Source organism: Haemorhous mexicanus, chromosome 2 (genome assembly GCF_027477595.1).
Source record: "Haemorhous mexicanus isolate bHaeMex1 chromosome 2, bHaeMex1.pri, whole genome shotgun sequence".
Taxonomy (NCBI): domain Eukaryota; kingdom Metazoa; phylum Chordata; class Aves; order Passeriformes; family Fringillidae; genus Haemorhous; species Haemorhous mexicanus.
Window position 1 is genome coordinate 51,544,341 of NC_082342.1, and position 23,296 is coordinate 51,567,636.

The window sequence follows — 23,296 nt, forward strand, 5'->3', positions numbered from 1 at the left end:
TCCAGAAAGTGACAAATTTGTAAGCCCTTTGACATTTGCAGGGAAAGAGCTGAATCATTTGGAGCTCCCCAATATCTGTTGAAGTTAAGGAAAAACCTACCACACCCGAAAGATCTTCCCCAAATGAATGAGCTTGACCCACTGCCTTCAGTCATGATCCTGTGTTTATGGAATATGGATACTTGGATAAACACAGTTATATTTATAATGCCAAGAGGAAAACGGCTCTTCCTTTGGGACCTCTCCCAAGGAAGGTGTCACTGCAATGTAGACATGATTTCACCTCTGAATCCTGTCCTTCTGCAGTGAAAACCCCTCAGTGCAAAACTCACCTTTCTGGAGGAGAGGAACTCCATGCCTCTGGCCACCTGAAAGCTGTAAGAGATCAGGTCCTCCATAGTGAGGGGCAGCTTGTACAGGTCATCAGCATCTGCAGAGGTGGCAAACGGGGTTTGTTACAAAGAGAGCTCACAGGCTCTCTTTCCCCCCTTTCTTACAGACCCCATTATTGCCATAAATTCAGTCTTTATGGAGGGGTATTGGAAGGTCAACCCACTGTCATTGGAAACAAAAATAGTGCTTGCTGTACACCCCATGCTTTGGACACTGCTGTGTTTTCCCCAAAGATAAGGAGCAGTCAGAACAAACAGTCACACATTTTCCTGTCAGATTTTGTAACCCTGGAAATAATCTTTTTTTAAATCTTCTACCCTCTGGACATGACCCTCTGAGCATCTCCCACGGATGTTTATTAGGGTGATAAATGAGGAAAAAAATTTCAGGGATTCACAGTATGTTGTAAAAATATCACAGTCCATGTAGGGACAGGAAGGAATTGATACCTACCCTCCTCGTCCTCCTCCACATCAGTCAGACTTTTATCTTCCTGGAACCCAGAGCTGGCGAAGCTCTCCCTGCTGGTGACACTGGCCAGCCTTTGTTTTTTGCTTTCCACTGGCTCAAGATCCTTTTTCTCTTTCATTGGCTCTCCCTGCAGAGAGGAGTCCTTCAAACCAAAGGAGGAGAAGAGGTGCTACATCAGGGCAGTGGAGGGGTGGGGAGGAACCAAGGCAGACGGCTGATGCCTTTCTGCCAGGCTGGCGGTCTCTGCCATGCGTGGTCACGTCTCTCACAGGTGGGGGTGTCCAGTGCCACTGTGGTGGGCAGGGGCTGGTGGCAGAGCTGTGCTCCACCAAGGTCATCATCCCCAGAGGGCAAAAATTTGGTGGCTTGGGAGCACCAGCACATGATTTTAGGGTGACCAGGGCAATGGGCTATCTCTGGCACAGTGAGGATTTGCAGGGTGTATGGATGGACCTGTCTGCTGGGCTGTGCCTCATCTCAGCCTGAAATGAGACACCTGCAAGGGCCCATTTCTCTCCAGCAGACAGAGAAGGAGCACGAAGAGGTGGGTTGGGGAGGTTGTGTTCGCAATGGAGGTATCCCAGACCTCTCAAACATCAGCTTTTGGTCCCAACCTGCTTAAGACACCTGTCTCTGTGTCCCTGCACAGGGTCTGGTGTGGGCTTGTAAGCCCTTTCCATGAGGAGCAAAGGCACTTCATGTTTGAAAGAGAGCTGCTGTTGGAAGTGATTTCCTCTCTTCAATGCCTTAGTCCAGTGCTTTCTTCTTATGGCCAATCTTGTGATGGTTTATTGGGACACATGTTTGGAAGAAGCTCTCTCACTGCTACCTGTAGAGCAGCCTGGCTGCCTGGCCATACTCTGCCCCCTCTTACTTCTCCTCTTGTCCTGCAACCATCCCTATTCCCTGTGTGTGCTGGTGCAGAGCCAAACTTCCACCTCCTTCCTGCCCCGGCAACATTCCCAAGGGAGCTGGGGCACTGGGTGTGGGAAGGTAGTATGGGAATGACTCCACTCAGCATGGACCCTGCCCAGCCATGCTCCCTGCTGAGCATCCCACTCCAACAGCCACGTGTAGGAGGAGCCAGTTGCTGTGTCTCATGTGGAGTGCAGCATGGACAGCCTTGGGAACAGAGACTCAGCAAAGGCCTTTCAGAAGGGAATGGCCTCTCGAGTGGGCTCTCCCACAGAGCCCTCCCAAATAAAATCCCTGAGATGCTGACAAGCTTTTGACACAGCTCAGCAGAGGTTTTTGGACCTGCTGTTCTGTATCCAGGCTCCTAAGTCTCATGTTTGAGCCCTGGATCATTTGGAGGACTTTTTCTGGAACTGTTTGAATTTTCTGGGACATTTGGATTTAGGTTTGTAATAAGAAACATATAATGAATTTGATTCAGAAGGATGTGGGATGTGAGGACAAGACTCTAATCTCTTTTCTTCTTGATAGCTCATCTCCTCACACAATAATAAGATTACTTGTAAATCTCTGAATATTAGGGTGTCTTGGGACATGAGATTTCATTGGTATTATCTTGTTTGTGCTCCCAGCAGTACTGAAATAAGTGGGCAAAACCACTTCCTTTTGCTTTGCTGACCTCAAGCTCACCAGGAATGGGTTCATCAAAAGCAGGGCAAGAGCATGTGGGGACACTTTGGATAGGATCCACTTCCCCTTGCTGTAGATGGCTCCAGACAAATTGGTCACAGCAGCCTCCTTGCACAGTCAGGGAGGGAGAGGTGAATCCTTTCTTGGCACAACACGTCCCACACCAAATATTAAAATAGGTTAGGTGAACCCAAAAGTAATTTCTCTGCTTTGGTAGAAGAGAGTCTGAGGAGACCAGCTCGGAGAGCTGACATCCTCATTACCAGCACTTACGTCAGGTAAGACGAACCCTACCAGGACCGTCTGCCTCCTCACCTTGTTAGGGCAGAAAAGATTCCTTTTGCTCTTCAGGTAGTTTGATAAATTCCCATACTTGCAGTATTCAACAATCACCATCAGAGGCCCTGGGCAATTAAATTAAAAGAAAAAAACACCGAACATTTTGAGCAGCATAAGGCAATAAAAGGTGGCATCAGTTCTGAGAAAGAATCCTTCACACCCGTAATTACAACTTGAGCCCAGAATAACTGGCAACACATCCCAAGAACTAGAAGGCTGCTTGAAGAACACTGGACATAATCAAAACAATACTGCTTCTGGAAATTAGGGCAGGGCCTAATTTTGGAAAGCTGGGTCTTGAGTCTGGGTCCTGAGGGACACTCTGTTTCCTCTTCGGACAGTTCAGACTGGAGTCCCACAGCCCACACACACTCAATGAGCTAAAATAGGTGACATATCTAAAGCAAACAATCTCCCATACTGGTCTTTTGATTTTCTTAGTGTGGTATCATAGAGGATTTTCCAACAGCTGCATTGTGATTCGTAGTTCAGGGCCAGCAGCTGATATCCCTTGTTCCCAGCCTCTCCAGATCATGTTTAACTTGACTTGAGCAGTGGAGTGTGTGAGATAAAGGATGGCAAGTGGCATATTCCTAAATTCACACTTCACATATTAATACTAAAAGAGAGTTTAAAGAGAGGAAATGTTTAATCACTTTATTAAGTGACAGAAAATCTCTTTTTCTTTTCCTCTTTTTTTCACCAGCTACAGGATGAGCTCAAATATAAAAGTTACTAACTTGACCTCTGGATGAAAAACAGGGTGGCTGTTATTGGGACATAATCCAAACCCATTTTCAGAGCAGTGCAGATTTTTTTACCTCCATTTTTTGTGCAAGCTCCCAGCAAATTCACAATATTGAGATGATGACCAATATGGATTAGGATTTTCAGCTCTGTCATCAGTGCTTTGTACTCACTTGCTGTGGCCCCTTCTGTAAATACAAAATAAAAAGTCAGTGTGAAAAGGCAAAGTACTGGTCCTGCTGAGCTTTGCCACTTCTCGTTACTTTCCATTGAAATAATCTCCATTACTGGATGTACTTCTTGTAATGATGTTCTCTCTCTATTCCTCCCTGCTCAGCATCCTCTTGGTTGCAATTAAACCCATAGAGGCAGGCACTCAACTTCCTCCCAGTAGCCTCTATCCTATTTAGAACTGGGAGTATTTTTTTTTGACATTAATGGTTCTGATGTTTCAGCCAAAAATTGAAAGAAAAAATAAAAAGGGATTTCAATATGATAATTAATTCTATCCAGAATTGGCTCCATCTGATCTGACTTCAGCTATCTAAGGGTTATATGCTAGCCTTAACTATTCAATCTTTTAAGGGGTCAATGTCAAGAGCAAAGTATTTCAGAAGCTGATGTTTAGCCAGTTGTATAAGAGAAAGATGAACTACCCCTGGGTGATGCCTGCCTGGTTCTGTTCATTATGTAGGAAGCCTGGAGATAGACCAGGGAAGTAAGTATTGAAGTGACTATGTCTCACCCTTACCAGTCATAGCAGTCATAGTCAATAATAATAGGAATGATGTAAGTCCCTCAAATAGATCCAAAACGTTCTATTTAGTGTTGAGTGAAACTTCTCATTCCCCTTGAGCAGATTTTTTTTCCTGCAGGACTTGATTTTGTTAAGAAAACAAGAAAACACAATATTGCTTTGTGTAGGCCCAAAAGGAATTTTTCAACTTAGTGACACCAAGAGCAAGAAGAACAGTCCTGTGAAAAAAACCCTCGAGCTGAGTCTTAAAGGGCTTGGATTCAACATCTGAATGGAAACAGTTTTTTGTAGTGCCCCAGACAAAATTTATCTTCTGCTTGGTGATCCACAATTTGCTGTATGGGTGGTGACACCTCTCCTCCACCACATGGGAATTCTGTGAGGATAAGGCCTAATGAATGACTGCAGAGCTCCTGTATAATCTAGTGAGGACACAAGGAATGAGGCAGATCTCCCTGTGCTTTAGGTGAGATATTACAGATACCTACAGAGGATCTGGTCACCACTGGCTCTCTTCATTGCCAGCAGAGCTGAACAAGGACTCAGCTCCCCGTATGCAGGAGGAATATCCATTCCATCCTAAGGAATCTGCCTTAGGATGGGATGAACTGTTGTCTCTCACTGCTGCCAATGAAGGGCATTTGAGTGACTAACTCAGATACAAGCATCTGCTCTGCACATGCACATGTGAATCCCACCAAGAAGTTTTCCTGTAGCTGCCCTCTGCTTCCATCCATTCCAGGAGCACCCACTGCTCCTTGGTGGTGCTGACTAGCACAAGAAGCCAGCTGATGTGCATAAAGAAACCCTGAACCCAGCAGTCCACTCCAAGGGCTGGAATTTACATGTAGGCATCTCCTGATAAATGACAAGTAAGCACATGTGAAGCTGGGAGCCACTGGCTAAGATGGATTCATTCCAGCTATTTCCGATCAGAGTCAATGGAGAGCACTGGGGCTCCAAGCCATACTGGCAGAATAGGGGATGTGTATGTGTCCTGGACGAGAAACAACGCCAGAATGTTAAATAAGATGCAAAAGTCAGGCATGTGTGAATGAGACATAAGGCATCTGGTTTTAACAGCAAGATGATCATTCCTTGGAATGAATGACCGAGGAAAATATGACAGCTTCTATCCAAGTGTCTTTACATCAAGGTAGATACCTCATACTTCAGCTAAATTTCATTTACAGCATTTGGTATAGAGTCAGTTGAGCATTATGGTATGACTTCTGACTGAGAGTGCAGTTCTTATTTCACAGTTCTGCCATTTCATTTGTGGCGGTCCTGCAACTTGATTTGTACACATTTTGGAGGCTTTAAAAAGTTATTGGGGAAAGCTTTTGCTTTTGGCAGAATTGTATAAAAAATGCACCACTATATAAGGCATCATTTTTTCCCAGTGCAGCTTTGCAGCAAGATACCTTTCAACATTTTCACAGCAACTATTCTGCACGTTGGTGATTTCCTAATTCCAAAGGCAGATGCTTGTACCACCTTTCCGAAAGCTCCATGTCCAAGAGACTTTCCTGTAAGGAAAATAAAGTGGAGAGATACATCTTAGTAAAAAAAAAAAAAGGAATCCTACCAGCAAATGGTTTCATAGATCATGAATTGGAAAATGTACTTTCCAATGACTCCCAAAGGTTTATTTCCAACATACAGCTGGTTTAGGTTTTTTGGTTTATTGGGTTTTTTAAAAAAGTAAGCAGTCAAACTAGAAGACAGAGTCATCAGAGGGAGCAAGTGATAGGAGTGAAAATGTCACTAAATGAAAGCAACCATTCATTGGAGGTACACTGGCTTCAAACTTGAATTTTCAGTGTAGCTCTGCCAGAGAAATATTTTGCTCCTCTTTTCCCTGAGCACACTGCACCGTGCATCAGCCTGTGGTGTCCTTAACAACACAGACCCTCTTCTCCTTTGAAATGTGTTCACTTGGACAGCTCTGGCTGCCTCTGCCCTGCTAGAGGGGCTGGCAAGGCTTGGTCAGGGAGATCTTGTCAACATATCAGCTCTAGCAATAAGTTTTGTTTCCAAGTAACTATTTTCAGATTGCTTTTGTGCTTCACCTTCAGCAGAACCCAGGTGCCAAAGTGGCTAACAAGAGTATGGCAGCAGGATCTGCGGTGTAGAGAAGAGCAGAAAACAACAGTCAGCTTTTCACATAAAAGCAGAGGATAACATGTACCATATATTTGTTTCTCAGATGTGCACATGTGGCATGACTATCTCCACTGGACAATTTCCTGTTCCTATGATGAACACCTGTTTGAGTAGCTCTCATATGGACATCTATCTTGTTGGTATCTGAGTAAGAGATGAATCACACTCAGATACTTGCAAGCAGAGAAAAAGAGCTGCTGTCTGTACTAGTTTAAATCACTACTGCCTTTTATATGTGTATATTGTATCTAAACTGTAATTCTCAGTATGTCTGTCAGTAGAAGCAAATAACATATGTTATAAAAGAAACATGAAGTGGAATATGCTAAGCCAAAAAAAATCCCAGAAAATTATTTCCACCCTAGATGCACAAAAGTGCTGTCCTTTTTTTATGGCAAATACAAACCACAAAGAACTTATTCTACATGACTGAAAAGCATCAACAAGCTGACCTTGGTTTGTGAAGGGCTTAGTGTTTGATAGAGAAATACAGATTCAGTCTGCATCTAAAAACCTATTGTTGCCTTTTTCAGTTACTGCATATAGATTCTTCGTTCAGCAGATGTAAGGGAAGCACCATTAAGACTCAGGTCTCAGTTTTCTTTGTGAATTGATGTTTTTAGTCCTTAACGTTTTAAGTGTCTGCGGTTTCTGCACAAAGAACTTGCAGTTTGAGGTCCTATAAAAGCCACCATACCTTTGTTTAATCCGTAGCTTTAATCTGTTTCCATCGCTGTTAATTCACTTCCCACGTTGAGATAACCTACTTAGTCACCACTTGGAAAACACAGTGGCTCATAAAGCTGCACAAAGCTGCTAACCTTTCAGAAAGGAGAATGAGCACTGGAAACAGCACTTCCTTCTCTAAACAGTGCTGTGATTCAATGGGAAACTGTAACAACACTCAGTCTTGCTGCTCTGCTGCTGCTTGTACTGTGCTGAATAGTAGCACAGGACAGGGCTGCTTTAACTTTACATCGTGTAGCTCAAATCTCCACAGTTTAGTGTGCAATGGTGGCTGTGGTTGTTCTTGCAAATGTCCCTTCTGTTGACATACAAAGTAATGACAAAATTATTAATCAGAGGAATATTAAGTTGCCCAACCATCTGAGCAGTCAGTTTGTCATAGCCTTTGAGCAGCTACACTGGATATGTTTGGGGTAGTGCTCGGATATGTAATGCTGCAGCATTTAGATCCACACCAGTGGAGCAAAGTGCTCTGCTAAAGTTTTCCACACTTGACTTGGGTTTACCGGGCCGCTCAGAACGCATTAAAGTGAACATACGCCTCAGTCAAGGAGTTTTGGGTCAGGAGAATTTCCTTTCAGTCCCATTTTAGCAGAGTCCTTCAAGCATGTCGGTTGCTGGACCTGGAGCATTAGCGAAAAGTGCTTGCAGGCTCCGCACCCCATGCCCGTGGGAGGGCACGGGCTCGAAGGTGTGCTCATTTCTCAGGTCCTTTGCCACTGTTTGAGTCATCTGGGTTTTTCCCACGGGTGGCTTCATGTTTTCCATTACGTTGCACAGGACAGCTGTGCACATGCAGGAGATTGGGAAGTGCAGCGCTTGGTGCCAGCGCCGTGGGCTTGCAGTGCACAGGAGGGAGCAGGGCTCGGGAAGCCCACGGCCACCAGCACATGTGACACTGCTCTGGAGCCAACAACCACACTGCCCTAGGCCCTGCATCCCAGCATCAGCGCTGTGCCACCTCTCCAGACCAGGAAGGTCAAGCCCAAGCGGGAGGGGAGAAGCGCCTGATGGCTCAGCTAACACAGCGTGTTATCGCCGGCCGCGCTGACAGTGATTTATGGCACCAGCCTTTTTCTGCCTAATGAAAAGATGACATTTACTCTCAGTGAAACTAATCTATGCTGGATGTTAATTACCCTGACTTCAGTGATGCCCATATGAAATTTCCTGTAATGGCTGTACCTCTTACAGATGAAGGGAGAGTCTTGTTATATAAGCATTGCATTGCAGCCACGGGCTGTGTGTATGTGTGTTGGAGGAACACACAGCAAAAGAGATGTGGGCTGAAAGGAGAGACTTCTTTGCAAAAGTTATAATAAATATGTGTCCTGGAAGATAAGTAGGTGGAAAGAGAAAAACAGTCGCATCAGATGCTGGAAGGGGCTGCATTTCCAAGCAAAAATATTTTTTAAAAACCATAGAAGCACATTTTGTGTTTGTGAGACACTAATCCTCAGAGACTGCCAAGGTTACTCAAAGACTGAGCCAACTGCCATGTAAGCAAGACTTGCACTGAGCTAATCTAGCATGCTGCACATACACAACTTCTTCAAATCTGGTTCTCATTCATTGTCAGCATTCTTTATTTGTTTACACCAGTTCTTCCACTTTTAACTCGTTCTCTGGTCATCGTTCGTCACCTCTGGGCTCCAAACACTAACCCTGAAAGGCATGGGTTTTTCCTTGCTGTTTACATTCCATTTCTGTTTGTTTCTTTCCCAGTGGTCACATTGTCTGCACATCAGGCTCTTGGTCCATTGCTATAAGAAAATTGTCTGAAGATTGAAGTCTCTCCAGCACAAGGTTCCAGCATTCCCAGAATTATGTATGACAATTATAAATCGAGAGCAATGTATCTCAGCTGTGCTTATCCACATCTGGCCACCTTGTGTCTTCTGGCAGGCAAATTTAGTGCGATCCTAATTTTGCATGTGTTAACCAAGCTCTGTTCCTGATACCCAGGAGACAGGAGGAATCTGTTACAGCTCCTAACTAAAATGCAAGGATTTTCTAGACCTTGCTGTAGGACAAATGTAATGCATGCCTGAAAGAACAAACAGCACTATAGCAACGAGGCTGAGCTTATCACTGACATTTTAACGTTGACCTTCTTGCGAAAATCTGTGTGGTTTCTGGAGGGATTCATCAACTTCAAAATAAGGTCCCCTCCCCCCTTCCCTTCTCATCAGCCCCACTCTAGGCTTAATGAGGAATGGTCCCAAACCCATGCCTTTTGCTGGGACATCTATTAGGGAGCTGGCCGTAGGTTTAAAGTTTTCAAGGATATTTATGTATTTATGTGTGGACTTACATGTCACATTCTTACTCTTTATGGTACAATAAGACAATATTTATAAAACAGCAGCACAGAGGGAAAACAAGGAGACTGTGCTAGAAAAAGGAGAGGGAGAAACGGGAAGGGGTGTGGGATGGATTATGAGGACCCATTTCTGCACAGGCCTTTTTCCAAGTTTCCAGGTTGAAGAAAGGGAAGAAAACCATAAAATCATAGAATATCCTGAGTTGGAAGGAACCCACAAGGATCATCCTTGTGGATGATCTTGGCCCTGGACAGCACAATTCCAAGCAGCACACCATGTGCCTGTGAGTGTTGTCTAGATGCTTCTTGAGCTCTGTCAGGCTGGTGCTGTGGCCATGTCCCTGGGGAGCTTGTGCCAGTGCACAACCACCCTCTAGGTGAAGAAACTTTTTCTGATATCCAACCTAAACCTCTCCTGACACAACTTTAGGTCGTTCCCTCAGGTCCTGTCACTGGCACCACAGAGCAAAGATCAGTGCCTGCCTCTCTCTTCCCCTCACGAGGAAGTTGTAGCTGCAGTGATGTCTCCTCTCCACTCCTCCAGGATAAACGGACCAAGCAACCTCAGCTGCTCCTCATACACCTTCCCCTCCAGACCCTTCACCATTATTATAGTGAATCACCAAAATTACAGTAAATGCCAAAGGTCAGGGTCCTGAGTCTAGAGAGAGAAACATTGAAGTCAGCAGTCTGATTTGGAAATCTTTGGTTGCTCATTTTGTGTCATGTTTTAAGTAAATCAGTTTCCAAAATACAGAATGCATCATTCTTGTCTATACTCTCCTTCTGTGGCCAGGTGGCCAACCTAATAGATGAGGGAAAGACTGTGGATGTTGTCTGCCTGGACCTTAGTAAAGCCTTTGCCACTGTCTTCCACAGCTTTTTTCTGGAGTGAACAGGTCGATTATTCATGGTTGGACTTCATCCTGAGGGTCTTTTCCAACATAAATGATCTTGTGGTTCTATTTTATCTTTCCTACATGAAGTCCAAATATACATGTGAAAAGTCAAGTGGACATGGTCAGTCTGTCCTAAAGGCTGTAATTCACCCATTCACAGATCAGTGCTCTCAGTGTGGAATAGATCACACCAAACCTGGCAGTACACTGTGCTGAGTGCCTAGAACACATCCAGCTGCTCTTTGCCCATAGTTATAGATACATCTTACTCAATCAATCCAAACTCTATATAACTATTCCAATATTACCTAGTTTTAGCCTTTCCCTTGCGATTTCCCACTTGCTGGCATCATAAGGTAGGCGTTCACATTGCTCATCTAAGGGAACTTCATCAGGATCCATTATGATTGACAGGTAGTGGTTGGTCTTCATTTCAGAGGAACGAGGCTGGAAAACAAAGACATTGCGGAATGAAAAAGAGGATTAGAGTATCTGCCAGCATCTTCTTGTTTGGATCAAGGGCTCCAAGTTCATTCTGTTCACAAGGCTGAATGTTTCACTGCACGCTGCATGGTTTGGTTAAGCTCCCTTTGGCTTTTCTGTGTATTGCAAGAGTTTTTATATAAAAGAAACTCCTCCCTCTAGCTTTCCTCCCATCTGGACATGCCAGTTTCTTCAATGAAATCCATGCGGGTCTCTATTAACATATGGTGTTATGACACAGGCCCTCTGCACAGTCAGGAGAAATACTTTCAGCAAGTGACTAAACATTGCTGATAAAAATAACTTTCCTTCATGATTGTGCAAAGCAAGAAGCGGCCACATGCAACAGATGGAGTTCTACTGCCGGTGTTTATTTGTTCCATATATCCCGCAAAGATAGGTCATATGTGGTTAGAAATTGTGCAAGACAAGTCGTCAGGACACTGGACTTTGTACACTTCACAAACTGCTGACAAATTTGTAGGATTTTTTATTTCTTTGGTATAATTTCTGAAAAATTTACTCAAACCATTTGAGTCTGGAGGAATTTATAAACAGGTGGACACAAACGCATAATTTAAAACATAAAATTTCAAATTAATTTGCCAGCTTAGTTTCTCCTGAACAAATGCATGATCCACTTCACGTGAGAAATATAAGGAAAGATGATCTGATCTGAAAGTTTCCTGCAGTTCATCCGTTTTGAAATATATGTTCCTCCAAAGAGCATCAAGATTTCCATTCTAATCCACTGGACTTTTCTTGACACGGGAGTACTTGTCTTTCTATAGAAAAGGTCTAGTGTTTGACATAATTTCCTGGCTATTCGTTGGAATCTATGGGAAATGTGCAGACCTGAACCTGAAGGTGTTACTTTTCCTGAACTTGTGGAAATAGCACATGGACAAAGACATACAGAGACCACAAACCCAGAGATATAACCACATATTCTCTTTTCTATTATTTGCTTCAACTCCCTCCTCATACTTTCAAATTCCCTCCCTTACAGTTTGGAAATATGTCCCTAATACCTGCGTTTCCAGGCATGTCTTTTGAGAGGGATATTCCCAGCAGTGCATGCCTTGATTACAAACACAACTAGACTAAAATGACAGTAATTAACAACTGCTGTTCTAGTTGCTTTTCATCCTCCCCAAACACATACATTTTGTCCCAAGAAGGGTGCACTGATGCTTGGGAAAAAGTCAGGAGGCTTAAAGCCTGGCTCCAAATCATCCACTAAGTCTGGAAAGAACATGGATAAGTGGGATATGAGTAGAAACAGAAACTTGTGTGGTGCTCCAGAAAGGGCATTTCTAGATAGAGATGTGTGTACCAGAGTGCTCCTACCCATCACATTAGAAGAGCTTTGAAGTGGACCCATTCCAGAAAAATCAATAGGGGAGTGGAAAAGTCAGGCAGTTTCCCACAGTTCTTTCTTCAGATGCACTCAATATCAAAGTTTTGGCACAAATAGAGATTTGAAGCAACATTTTCAATGATGAAAAATTGTTAAGGATATAATCTGTCCCTGTTTTCATCACAGAGAGGTTTTAAGTAAATGCTCTTGGAGAGCATATTTTTTTTCTGTTGTGGCAACATAATTTGTATATAAAATTCAATTCAGAGCTAATTCCAGTCATAAATCTTTGAGAGCAAGGGTTTATAAGAGAAACAAAGAGAAGACCATAAACATAGACTAACACTAGCTGGAAAGTTGCCTCAACATGTCATTTAGCTAAAGTCCCTTGTTCTACATTATATTTTTATTATCTGATGATATTTTTATTATCTTTTAACCATGTAACAAGTTTTGGTCTCATAAAAAAATAAAACAAAAAAGATCTGCAACCTATTGCTACACTTAAAGCTTACTTTTTCCCAAGATTTGCAGTCACACTATAACTTACTCATCATTACTGTTGAGCATTCAGTACTGGTCCCTCTTGCCTTGTAATTTCCCTTACAGATATGAAGTTTCTCCACAGATTCAGCCAACCTTTGCTTTCCTTTCCCCCCAGACTCCCACGCATTTCTCCTCACCAAAGCCTGTAGCAGCAGGAATGCAGGCAGAGTGACTGCTGCCATACCGCCCTGATTTGGAGGTCTGGAGGTCTGGAGCTGCTTTCCCATCAGTCAATAAAAGTTCCTCGCACCCATCCCAAGACACTGGCAGGGCATTAATGCAGGTTGAGAAGACATGGTCTGTCAGGCTGCAGTGGCCCTTCAGCAGCCATCCCTCAGGCAGCTGGGGCATGCCCAGCTGTGGTGGCTGTGAGCAGATCCCTGTGGAGCTAGCTGTGATATCCTGGGCTGGTGGTGCAGTGGGAGTGAGGAGAGGGGGCACACAGCCATTGCTCAGCTCGTGTCTCGCAGTGCCCCATACCTTCCCTCAAATCCATCTGCTCCTGCAGGCTGCACTGAGATCTTCCTGCCTGACTGAGGAGCTGTATTTTGTGTATTTTGTATTTTGGTTTAGCCTGCACACACCATACAGTGCAGACAGGGTGCTGTCAGCAAAAAGGGGTTTTAAACCATCACAGTCAGCCTTTGACAAGAAGGAGGGTCAGCTGCAGGGGCAGTTAAATTTATCATGTTGGTACAGGATCATCTGCTCTAGAAGCTGCACCATCAAATCTCCTTCAGCAAAATATCACTTTGGAAGTGATGTAATTGTACCAGACACTGTGAGAACCAGACCCCAGCACATTCTGTGAAGATCTGTCATTCCCACTCACTCAGATCTTCAAAGATGATCTGAGGATCACTAGGATGCCAAACCCCCAGAGTTTTTGTAAGGGAATGAGGATGCCTTTGGTGTGAGTCAGGCACCCAATTGAGCCTCAGATTCTTGTCCCCACCCAGGCTTTTCTTTCTGGCTTACTCATACTTAGGCTTGCAAGTCATGGTTCTCCAGCATCCATCAGCAGCCTGATATTCCCTGGAATAAGGGTGAGCAGAATCAAAGAATCATAGAATCATAGGATATTCTGAGTTGGAAGGGACCCACAAGGATCATCAAAGCTCAGTTCCTGGCCTTGCACAGGACCGTCCCAAGAGTCATGCCATGTGCCTGAGAGTGCAGTCCAAACACTCCTTGAGCTCTGGCAGACTTGGTGCTGTGAAAGTGAAACAGAATTTTTCTTTGGTAGACCCAGCAGTCCCAGCAGCCTGGGGAAAATGTTCTGACATGAGCAAAGGGCTGCCAAGGAGAGGCAGGTGCCCCAGGGCATCCCACCAGCCATCCCTGTCTGTCCTTACCCTCTTCAGCTTGCGAATGAAGAGGGTCAACAGGAGCCAGAACAGTGTCGCAGCCACACAGGTACAGGTCAGAGTTATCAGCTCCAGGTTTGACCTCTCTGATATGCCTGGGAAAATCAAGTGGAAAACAAGTTAGAAAATGGCCTGCAAACCAAGGGCACTTCATAGGTTTCTCGGGGTTTTTGTGGGTTTTTTTTTTTTTTTTTTCCATTAAAATAAAATACCAGGAAGGACCAGCTCTTTTCAATGGGATATTAATCTCTGTTTGAACTGGCTCACAGAGCCAAAAAAAAGGTCTCCTGCAGCCTCAGGAGAGGACAGGGCTGCACAGAGGGGATGGCTCTGCTGGGCCTTTCCCACAGGTGGTACTGTGGTGTGAGAGCTGCTGCTAAAGTGCAGGAGAAGCTCCTGGGAGGGTTTGTGCTGGTGTAGGCACCAGTGACTCCAAGTGTCACCCAGGGCACGTTGCAGTAATGCTGCCTGGGGTTTGCTGTCCAGGACCTGATGCCTTTCCTTATCCACCTCTCAGAGAGCTCTTCCCTGCCGGTGGCTGAGCCCTGCAGCCCCCACCTCCATCCCAGACATGCTGTAAACCCTCCAGCCCTCACCAAAACCATCCCTGGGGGTCACCTGGGGATTCTCTTGGAGACTCATGGTGCTGCCAGCAGGAGTCCATGAGTTCTTTTTCCCATGGCTTGGATGAATCTGTCACCTGGGGGCTCAGCTCATACACAGCATGCTACCAGGGCCTTGAGCCTCATTCCCACAGGGCAGAAATCCAGGGCATATGGCCTGGCCCTCCCTCCAATCCACTGCTCCCTTGGCAGGCTCTGTGCCCTCAGGTCTCCTGCCAGTCACACCAGCAGCACATGTCCAGGCTCCCCGAGGGAAAACAGGACCCCTCCTGTGCCAGCTGCACCCCACAGGAGCCAGGTGGCAGGGAGCTGGGAGAGCTCTGGCAACCAGGGAACTGATTAAGCACAGAAAGGGAAACACAAAACTGGCCACAACTGAAAATGAAGCAGCAAGAAAACATGAAGATTAGAAATCTGGAAAGTATTAGAGCCCACTGACAAATCTTTAAAAAGGCCAAAATAAAACTCACTTCAGACTGCTATTTAGGGATTTGTAAAATAGACTCAGAGCAGTTTGTTTTGCAAATCCTGTGATTGCATCAAAAATCCCACACTTCCCACAATATGTTTTCCATCTGATTGGTAGAAAATGCAAAAAGAACCATCATACCCTGTCTCTTATTCTGATATACCCTCTAGAGAGGGTAAATGAGAGGACAAGGAGGAGTAATTCTGAACATGATTTTACAGTACTTTTGTCAACTGTACTTGCAGAGTTTCAGAGCCTGGCAGCTTGGTGCTACTCCTGACATATGAAAAAGATGTTCTTGTGTCTCACTGGTGAGTTTACTGGGTAATCCAGAGGGATTACCTGCCTGGTTTTAGGCAAAAATCCACAAAGCTTTGTTTAGAGGATGTGTTGCTTAATTAGCACAATGTCTTCCCTCCCTAAGAAAGATAATCAGATTTGTATTCATGCCCCATATCTAAGATTTCCCTGGCATGTCCATTCTGAAGCTTTGAGAATAAAGCTCATTGAGGAAAAACATGACTGCAACTATGAATGGAGATATAATAGTCTCCAGAAATACCAAGAGAGTTCTCTTTTCACAAGCATTTTTTTCAAGTACTAGATTTAGATATGGAACATAGTGGTAGCATAAATATCCAATGCTGCTTGCCTATTCTCTGGTATCTGCATTTCCTTTTACATTTGGATAGTCTCCTCTTGCTTCTGCCCAGCACTCCTGCAGAAGGAAGATAATAGCTTCTGATATTTATTCAGCAAAACCTGGAGGGGCTGAAGTTTCATTAGTCACCACAACTTCACGGAGCAGGACACAGAACACCCACAAGGTACAGCCAGGCCCAGGGTGGAAGACAGCAAACCTCTAACCACTACAGCAGCTGCTCAGGAATCAGCAAAGAGATGCAAAGGTGCTGTCTCTGAAATGTTGGAGCAAATGTAGGCAACCAGAAAGCATTTCTCCAGCTGGGCTGGGTTATCAACTGCCAGAGTCCTAGTCTTGCTGAAAGCCTTGGAGTCAGAGCTCTCTGAGTGTCTCTCAGCTGGGCAGGAAAAGGTTTATTTTGAGGCAGGACTGGCAGAAACACTCAGAAGAGGCCTTAGGATTAGCAGAGTTTGGTGAGGCTTTAATCAGTGCTAAATCCCTCTCTCTGCCTGGTAGCTGAAGATTTCAGGCATCCCCTTACACCTCCATCCCAGAGCTTTACTCACCACACACCTCATTAGACAAAGATTTTTCCCTGTGTGCAGCTCTGTCCCATCTGCCTGACTCTGCCCCAAGCATCTGCCCCTTTCTCCCCCTTTCTCCCCTCCAAAAACCCCCCTGCACCACCCCATGTCTGCAGGACTGCAGAGGGGTGAGGAGGGGTGAGTGAAGCAGTGCCACCAGCAGCAGCTTCTCTCTTTCACTAGCAACAGAAGCCACCAGAATCATGTAAGTATGCCAGGACAAGAGCCTGGAATAATCTGCTGATACCCCCAGCTACAAGCTCAAGCCTTTGGCTGGTATGGGCTTTCTCATTAGGGTTTCAACTCTAAACACCTAAACATTGTAGTGAAGGTGTCAGCCAGGAAAAAAGCAATGCCCAGGGGGACAATGTCAACCTGCTGCAGGTTGGATCCCTCACCCCTACCACAATGGGATCTACCCTGCTTAATCCATGTATCTCACAATCACAGTACTGCAGCACTGGGATGGGTGCTCAGAGATGCTGAGGAATGTCCATCCTCAAAGTTTGTCATAACTTAGCCAGACCATTGGTGATGACTCTTCTTAGAACTGACCTTGTTGAACTATCCACCACCAGGACTCCATTCCAAACCTCTTTAGGGGACTTCTGAGGTAACAGGAACCTTGGTGTCCCCTCATGTCCCCCTGAAATCTTGCAAACTGAAGTCATGACCCAGGCTGAACTTTGTTTAGTAGCTGTGGGAATTCCAGACAAACTTAATGGAGAAGTTCCTGATGGCCTCAGCATGACTCAAAAGGCACAAAAACTTTCTGAGATACAAAGTCAGAAAGGTTAGGTAGATAGATAGATAGATAGATAGATAGATAGATAGACAGACAGACAGACAGATAGATAAAAAAGTTATTTAAAATAAGTCATTTAAATAAGAGTTATTTTAAAAACTAACACCATTTTCATAGTGTCAGCATAGTTCAGTGAACACTTAATAAATGAGATGTTTTCCTTTTCATCAGCAGGATTCACATGAAGTTATCAAACATCAGCTTTAAGACAGGGCACTGCTGTATTCCTTTGCTTGCTACATGCCCATATTCCAGTGAGCATGAGCTGCTCCTTCCTTTATCAACACATCTCCTCCAAAGCAGCACCTCTGCAACTAACTGTATCCCTGGGGCTGCAAGGGTCCTCAGTAGGGGAAGCAGGAAATGGCTTTCATGGCAGCTCTGCAAGCATGTTGACGCCCCTCAAGAAAAGCTGCCCAAGATGCCCAGCAGCATTTCTCCCCAGACTTTTAGGGGTACAGTCCCCGTACACCTGCTGGATGCTCAGACAGCCATTTGCTGTTTCTATTCTGTCCTTGCAGATTTCCTGCCTCTTCAGTTCCTCAGCCAAGAGCAAGCAGAGAGATTGCTCTGACATGCCCACAGACATGGCCCTTTTTCTCCACAGACAGCTCAGGGTTCCAAACCAAACACAGCCCACAATTATTTAAAAACAGCCCTTTGATTCCCCCATCCATTCATCCATCTCGGACACAAAAATAACACATTGTTTTATCTGTGAGTATAAGAATGTTTTTTCAGAGAAAATAAAGAGAGCAGACAGTTTCCTTCCTGACTCATTCACAAACTACTCTTCCAATCTGCTAAACGTGGCCATCAACATGAGGCATTGCTCTGCTCCCTTTGATCTGCAGCCCCGTGTTCCAAGAGTCCCAGGACAGAGGCAAGGCTTTGGTGCCCACAGCAGCAGGCACAGAGCCTGCGTTTCTCAGAGAGACAAGAAAGTGGCAAAGCTTGGACAAAGCCTTCAAGCTCTGATCTTGTCCCTCCAGGCTCAGGGATGAAGTGGGAGGCTTCCTTTCCTGGGAAAGGGACAGACACTCCAAAGGAGTGTAGGAATGAGCAAAAAAATCTCTAGTGACATCCCTTCACGTACTAAGAGTGGAAAGACAATTTCCTTGATCATAGTAGGTAAGACAAACTGTCTCTCTTTTCAGCATCCAGTCTCAAAGCCATAAATTTTAATGTGGTGGTCTTCATCTCCTGCTCCCATGGAAGTCATACAAGAACATTACTGGTGGTCCCTCAGGACACGTAACCACAGAAGAAGCCTTCCTGGCTGCTCCCTTTCTCTCCTCTGGACTAGGATATATGACTTCCTAGAAGCTGTCTGACAGAATGCTTGTGGTTGTAATAAACAGCCAAGCTACAATTATGTTAAAAATCAATACAATAATGAATTACATTGTCCAGGACTATGAATTAGTAGGAAGATTTGGACAGCAAGCAGCTGGCAGAAGCTATTCATTTAGCTGTTACAGCAGCTATAAAACCTTAGTATTATCAAGGCACTTGGAGGGAGATGATTCTGCCTCTCTACTCGACTGTTGTGAGACCCCATCCGGAGTGCTGCATCCAGCTCTGGGTCCTCCAACATAGGAATGGCGTGGATCTTTTGGAGCGAGTCCAGAGGAGGGCCACAAAGATGAGCAGAGGGCTGAAGCATCTCTCCTATGAAGACAGGTTGAGACAGCTGGAATCGCTCAGCCTGGAGAGGAGAAGGCTCCAGGGAGACCTTTTGGCAGCCTTCCATTACTTAAAGGGGCTTTAATAGAGAGATGGAGAGTCACTTCCACCAAAGGCACGGAGAGACATGACAAGGGAGAATGGTTTCAGGCTGAAAGAGGACAGGTTTAGATTAGATATTAGGAAGCACTTTTTTACTCTGAGCCGGATGAGGCCCTGGCACGAGTTTCCCAGGGAAGTTCCGGGTGCCACATTCGTGGAAGTGTTCAAGGCTGGGTTGAAGGGGGCTTTGAGAAACTTGGTCTGGTGGAGCTGTTCCTGCCTTCCACTAGACCAGGCTGGAGCTAGAGAATTTTTAAGGATCCTTCCAATCCAGACCATTCTCTGACTCTATAATTATTCATAAGGGGATCGTTTTTTAACTCCTCAGTTTCACCAGCTGGGCCAGCCCACATGTGCATATACTTATCCCTGACCTTTTAAAGCAGAAACATGATTGTATCATCACTATTAACTCCGACTGCTAACACACTCATGGCAAAAAATCAATACTAGTTGTAATTGTCTTGTGCTGCAGGGTGGTATCCAAATACTAAGTATTCAGACACATTTAACAATTATGTGAGGACATGCACAAACATATAATCTCTGCCTAAGAGGCCTGGTTATATTCCAATTGTGTTCTTTAAGGAGTAACTAAATGCATCCAGGGCTACTTACTTAACACCAGGTCAGTAAAATAGATTATGTCAAATTTAATACATGCACAACACTGACCTATATGGAGAATGTCAACCTACTTCTCTAATCTCATAATTCATGAGCCAAAAGGGTACTCAATGAAATTGAAAGGTCATTTAATAAACTTTCTTTTTATTCAACGTAAAATTAATTTGTTTCCCTGCCACAGGCATAAGTCGAGATTGTCAGAAGGCAGAACAATGCTGGACATTTAAATTATTGGCACGATGACTCAAGTAATGGTTACAGAAATAACTAAATCAAACTACTTCCTTGTAGTAATACCTTTGCTTATGTAGCTATTGCTAGGCTAAAATCTTCCAGTCTGATTTGGCAATTCACTTTACACTGAAAAATAAACAATTTAGAATACCCCAGGCCTCTAATTTCTATGGGATTAAACTGAAATGGGAAAGTGTGTGGGTAGGAGAGTGTTACTTACTCTGGTTTTTGTTTGTTTTGCTGATACTAAATTTACATTTGTCTTCTACCCTGACCTGATCTTTGTTGGGTTGAAGCAATTCTTCTTTTTAGGTCAGTGTAAACACACTCTGAGCTAGCATTTCCTGCTGGGCTTCCTTTCCAACCTGGTATGCTTCCCTTGCTAGGACTTCCTTCAAATTGCTTCAGAGATCACCAGAGGAGTCCCAGGTCATACGTCTGCCCTTCCAGCCTAAGAACATCACTCTGGAAGGCTTACTCTTCCAATTTAGTGTGGTGCTTTACCTTGAACCGTGACATACGCCGCACTCTCCACGGACCCTTTCAAGTTGGTGGCTATACACTGGTAAAGTCCTTCATCCTCCTCTTTTACTCTTTCAATAAACAGCATTCGGCTTCCAGGCCCTAAAATTATTCCTGTGAAATGAAATATTTTTCAATGAGAGGGAGCCAGGATATAAACAAAACCTGGCCCTTGTGTAATAGTATCTGCTTCAAGTTCTTCTCAGAAGAGATCTGAGCCACAGACTGCACGGCGCAATGTTCTCTGCAGGAAAGCCAAATACACTTGGACACCTTGCAAGTCTCTTGGAAATCAGTGTTTACAAAGCACTTGTGTGAGTCAAAAAGTTCAGCCTAAGGGAATGATCTTGGAAGTACTTGGTACTGCTTATGTTGATAGCATTGTGCCTACGCTTTCATCCAGGTAAGCACTTTAGCAGGTCTGCAGCTTTTGGAAAAAGGATAATCTGATTACTGCACTTACAGCCCAGGTCTGCCCCAGAAGCAGCTCAAGCTTAGAGCCCTTCCAAAAGCCCTTCAGACTGTCCCTATGGGCAGCAGACTTGCTCCAAATCTCACCTGCCCATGTGGCATGGAATGATGGGCTCCTTTGCAAAGGGGCTCCGGGTAGTGCAAAGAGAATTCCCTCATGGGAATTACCTGAAGTTTTAAACATCTTGTTTGTTCCAGATAGGTCAACCCAGAAGGCAGCCTGGACACTACTCCAAGAAGCAAGGAAGAGGCAGGGAGCAGATTTGGCCTCAGGACTCCTGCTAGGGCACCTTCTAGCCAGGAAATGTGCAGTCAAGTACATACTTGTGTTTGGCTCCATCAGAACCACAGTCCCATCAAAAAGTATTTCCACCATCTATTTCAGGCACCTAACTGAAGTGCTCTGACCTACCTTCTGGAGACATCTCCCTGGCTCCCAATTGTATCTGTTGCACTACACCCAAGTTAGACACCTAAGTTATTAATGCACACTACTGCAATGTGATCACTGTAAAACTTCATGGAATCTGTCTCTAGATTAGGTTTAGTGCCTGGGCTGCAAGTTGGCACAAGCTTATAACTCAGTTGGAGAAATCCTCAGAATTTTTTCCAGTTGTTTTTATTCATGCTATTGTAATTCCCAATAATTCAGGACATTACCATAACTACAATGTTATGGTCTAAAATGTTCTGTAGAAGACTACACTTTGAATTCAAGTTCCTATGCACCAAACCTCCTTGAACATTTTTGCTGAGTGTTTAACACTATCTCAGTGTGTGCTTCTGAACCAAATGTGCCTGAATTCCCATGAGAAAAGTGTTGCCTTTTCCTCTGTCATTCATTTCCATCTGAAATATCCAAGGAACACTTCCATGACTATGGTGCCAGCTGCTGGACATTTAGCTTTAGCTGATCTTTGAAGCCCCATTCCAGGAACACCAGTAAACAGCTCCTAAAGTTTTCCTGTTGTTGCAACATGCCACCTGGGAAGCTGTTCATTTCTGTTGCATGAGACCTGGATTCCTCTGCCGCCATAGATGTGTTTGGATTTTGGATACCCCAGATATGGATTTAGTTTCCTGGATAGGTTTTGACTCATGAACTGACTTTGAGTGCCTGACCACAGACTCCTGCTGGTACTTCCATATCTGCTGGCCAAAACCCTGTTGCTTGAGCTCCCTCTATAACGAGTGGAGGTAAATATATTTCTCTGGAGATGACTCTTTTAAGATGAAAAATGTTTCACCTCTTCCATAAAGGCCGGTTGTGCCTAGATCTCCAGCCTGGCTCATGTTTTGGAGTGACACAGAATTACCTGGAGCACCCGGGTTGCTGCCTGACTGCCTTCCTTCCATCTAAGTACTGATGGCAATGATTCTGGAAAAGGCTACCTAAGGCAGATGGATAAATAAGAAGCCTGCTGTAAGAGGTAGGTGAGTACACAAAGCTCTCACCTGGTTCTTGCTGTATTTCCTCATGGTTTTTAAACCAGGATATCTGGGGCTCAGGAATACCACGAGCCTGGCACTCCAACATGGCAGAGTTACTGGCGTTCACTGTCTGATCCGTAAGCTGCCGCAGTAGGGCTGGTGCCTCTTGAGCTATAAGACAAAACAACACCTTTGTTTTACATTCTTGTAATGGTGGAGATTTAATCATCTCCCCTACACTGACTGGTGTTAGAGATTGCTACAGCTCTTCTACCAAGCTCATTTTTCACTGATTTTATTTACTGTTCTACTTAGCTCAGGAGGGTTTGGTGTGTGCAGAGAACTCCCATTACTCAGCAACAGCATGCTATGGTGACCAATGAACACCCTATGATGACAGTGTTCAAAAGATTTTCTCAGTCCCATGACCAACCACGCTTGTTTATATCGAAAGCAATGACTTTCTCCGAAAGCTCAGTTTTTCACCATCAAAAGAAACAAACTGTGACACCAAAGATTTGAAGACTCATCAGAACAGCCTTGTAGCAGAATATCTCTGTGTTGCTGATAGCTGCTCCATACACCATGGTAGCCATGAATGTGACTTTGATAATTTGCTTACTCTAAAGAGTACAGCTACAAATCATATTCAGTAAACTCACATAATCCAAAACAACCATGAGCACATAAGCATTGTACCAAAGTCTTCATAAATTATTCCACTTCTGCGTTTCACTTATTTGGCTGAACACAACCAGGCCTGGCCAAACCACACCACAGCATTTCAAAAACACACTACAAACATCAAGTTAAAGTCATCTCTGAAAAAAACAAAACAATCTCATGATCATGTCAACTCTTTGCCACTCCTTTCCTCATTTCATACAGTGCTGAGG

General features: G+C 44.5%; 1 protein-coding gene across 1 annotated transcript in view; it reads right to left on the reverse strand.

Moving 5' to 3' along the window:
* The window catches only part of FLT1 (fms related receptor tyrosine kinase 1), a 108,613-nt gene that overhangs the window by 12,970 nt on the left and 72,347 nt on the right, over positions 1–23,296 (reverse strand). The window contains exons 14-22 of the mRNA XM_059838805.1: positions 22,425–22,571; positions 20,481–20,612; positions 14,192–14,298; positions 10,756–10,894; positions 5,737–5,841; positions 3,630–3,743; positions 2,785–2,873; positions 847–1,006; positions 333–430 (exon numbers count right to left, since the gene is read on the reverse strand). Coding sequence (XP_059694788.1) covers positions 333–430; positions 847–1,006; positions 2,785–2,873; positions 3,630–3,743; positions 5,737–5,841; positions 10,756–10,894; positions 14,192–14,298; positions 20,481–20,612; positions 22,425–22,571 — 1,091 coding nt within the window. The remainder of the gene's footprint in view (positions 1–332; positions 431–846; positions 1,007–2,784; positions 2,874–3,629; positions 3,744–5,736; positions 5,842–10,755; positions 10,895–14,191; positions 14,299–20,480; positions 20,613–22,424; positions 22,572–23,296) is intronic.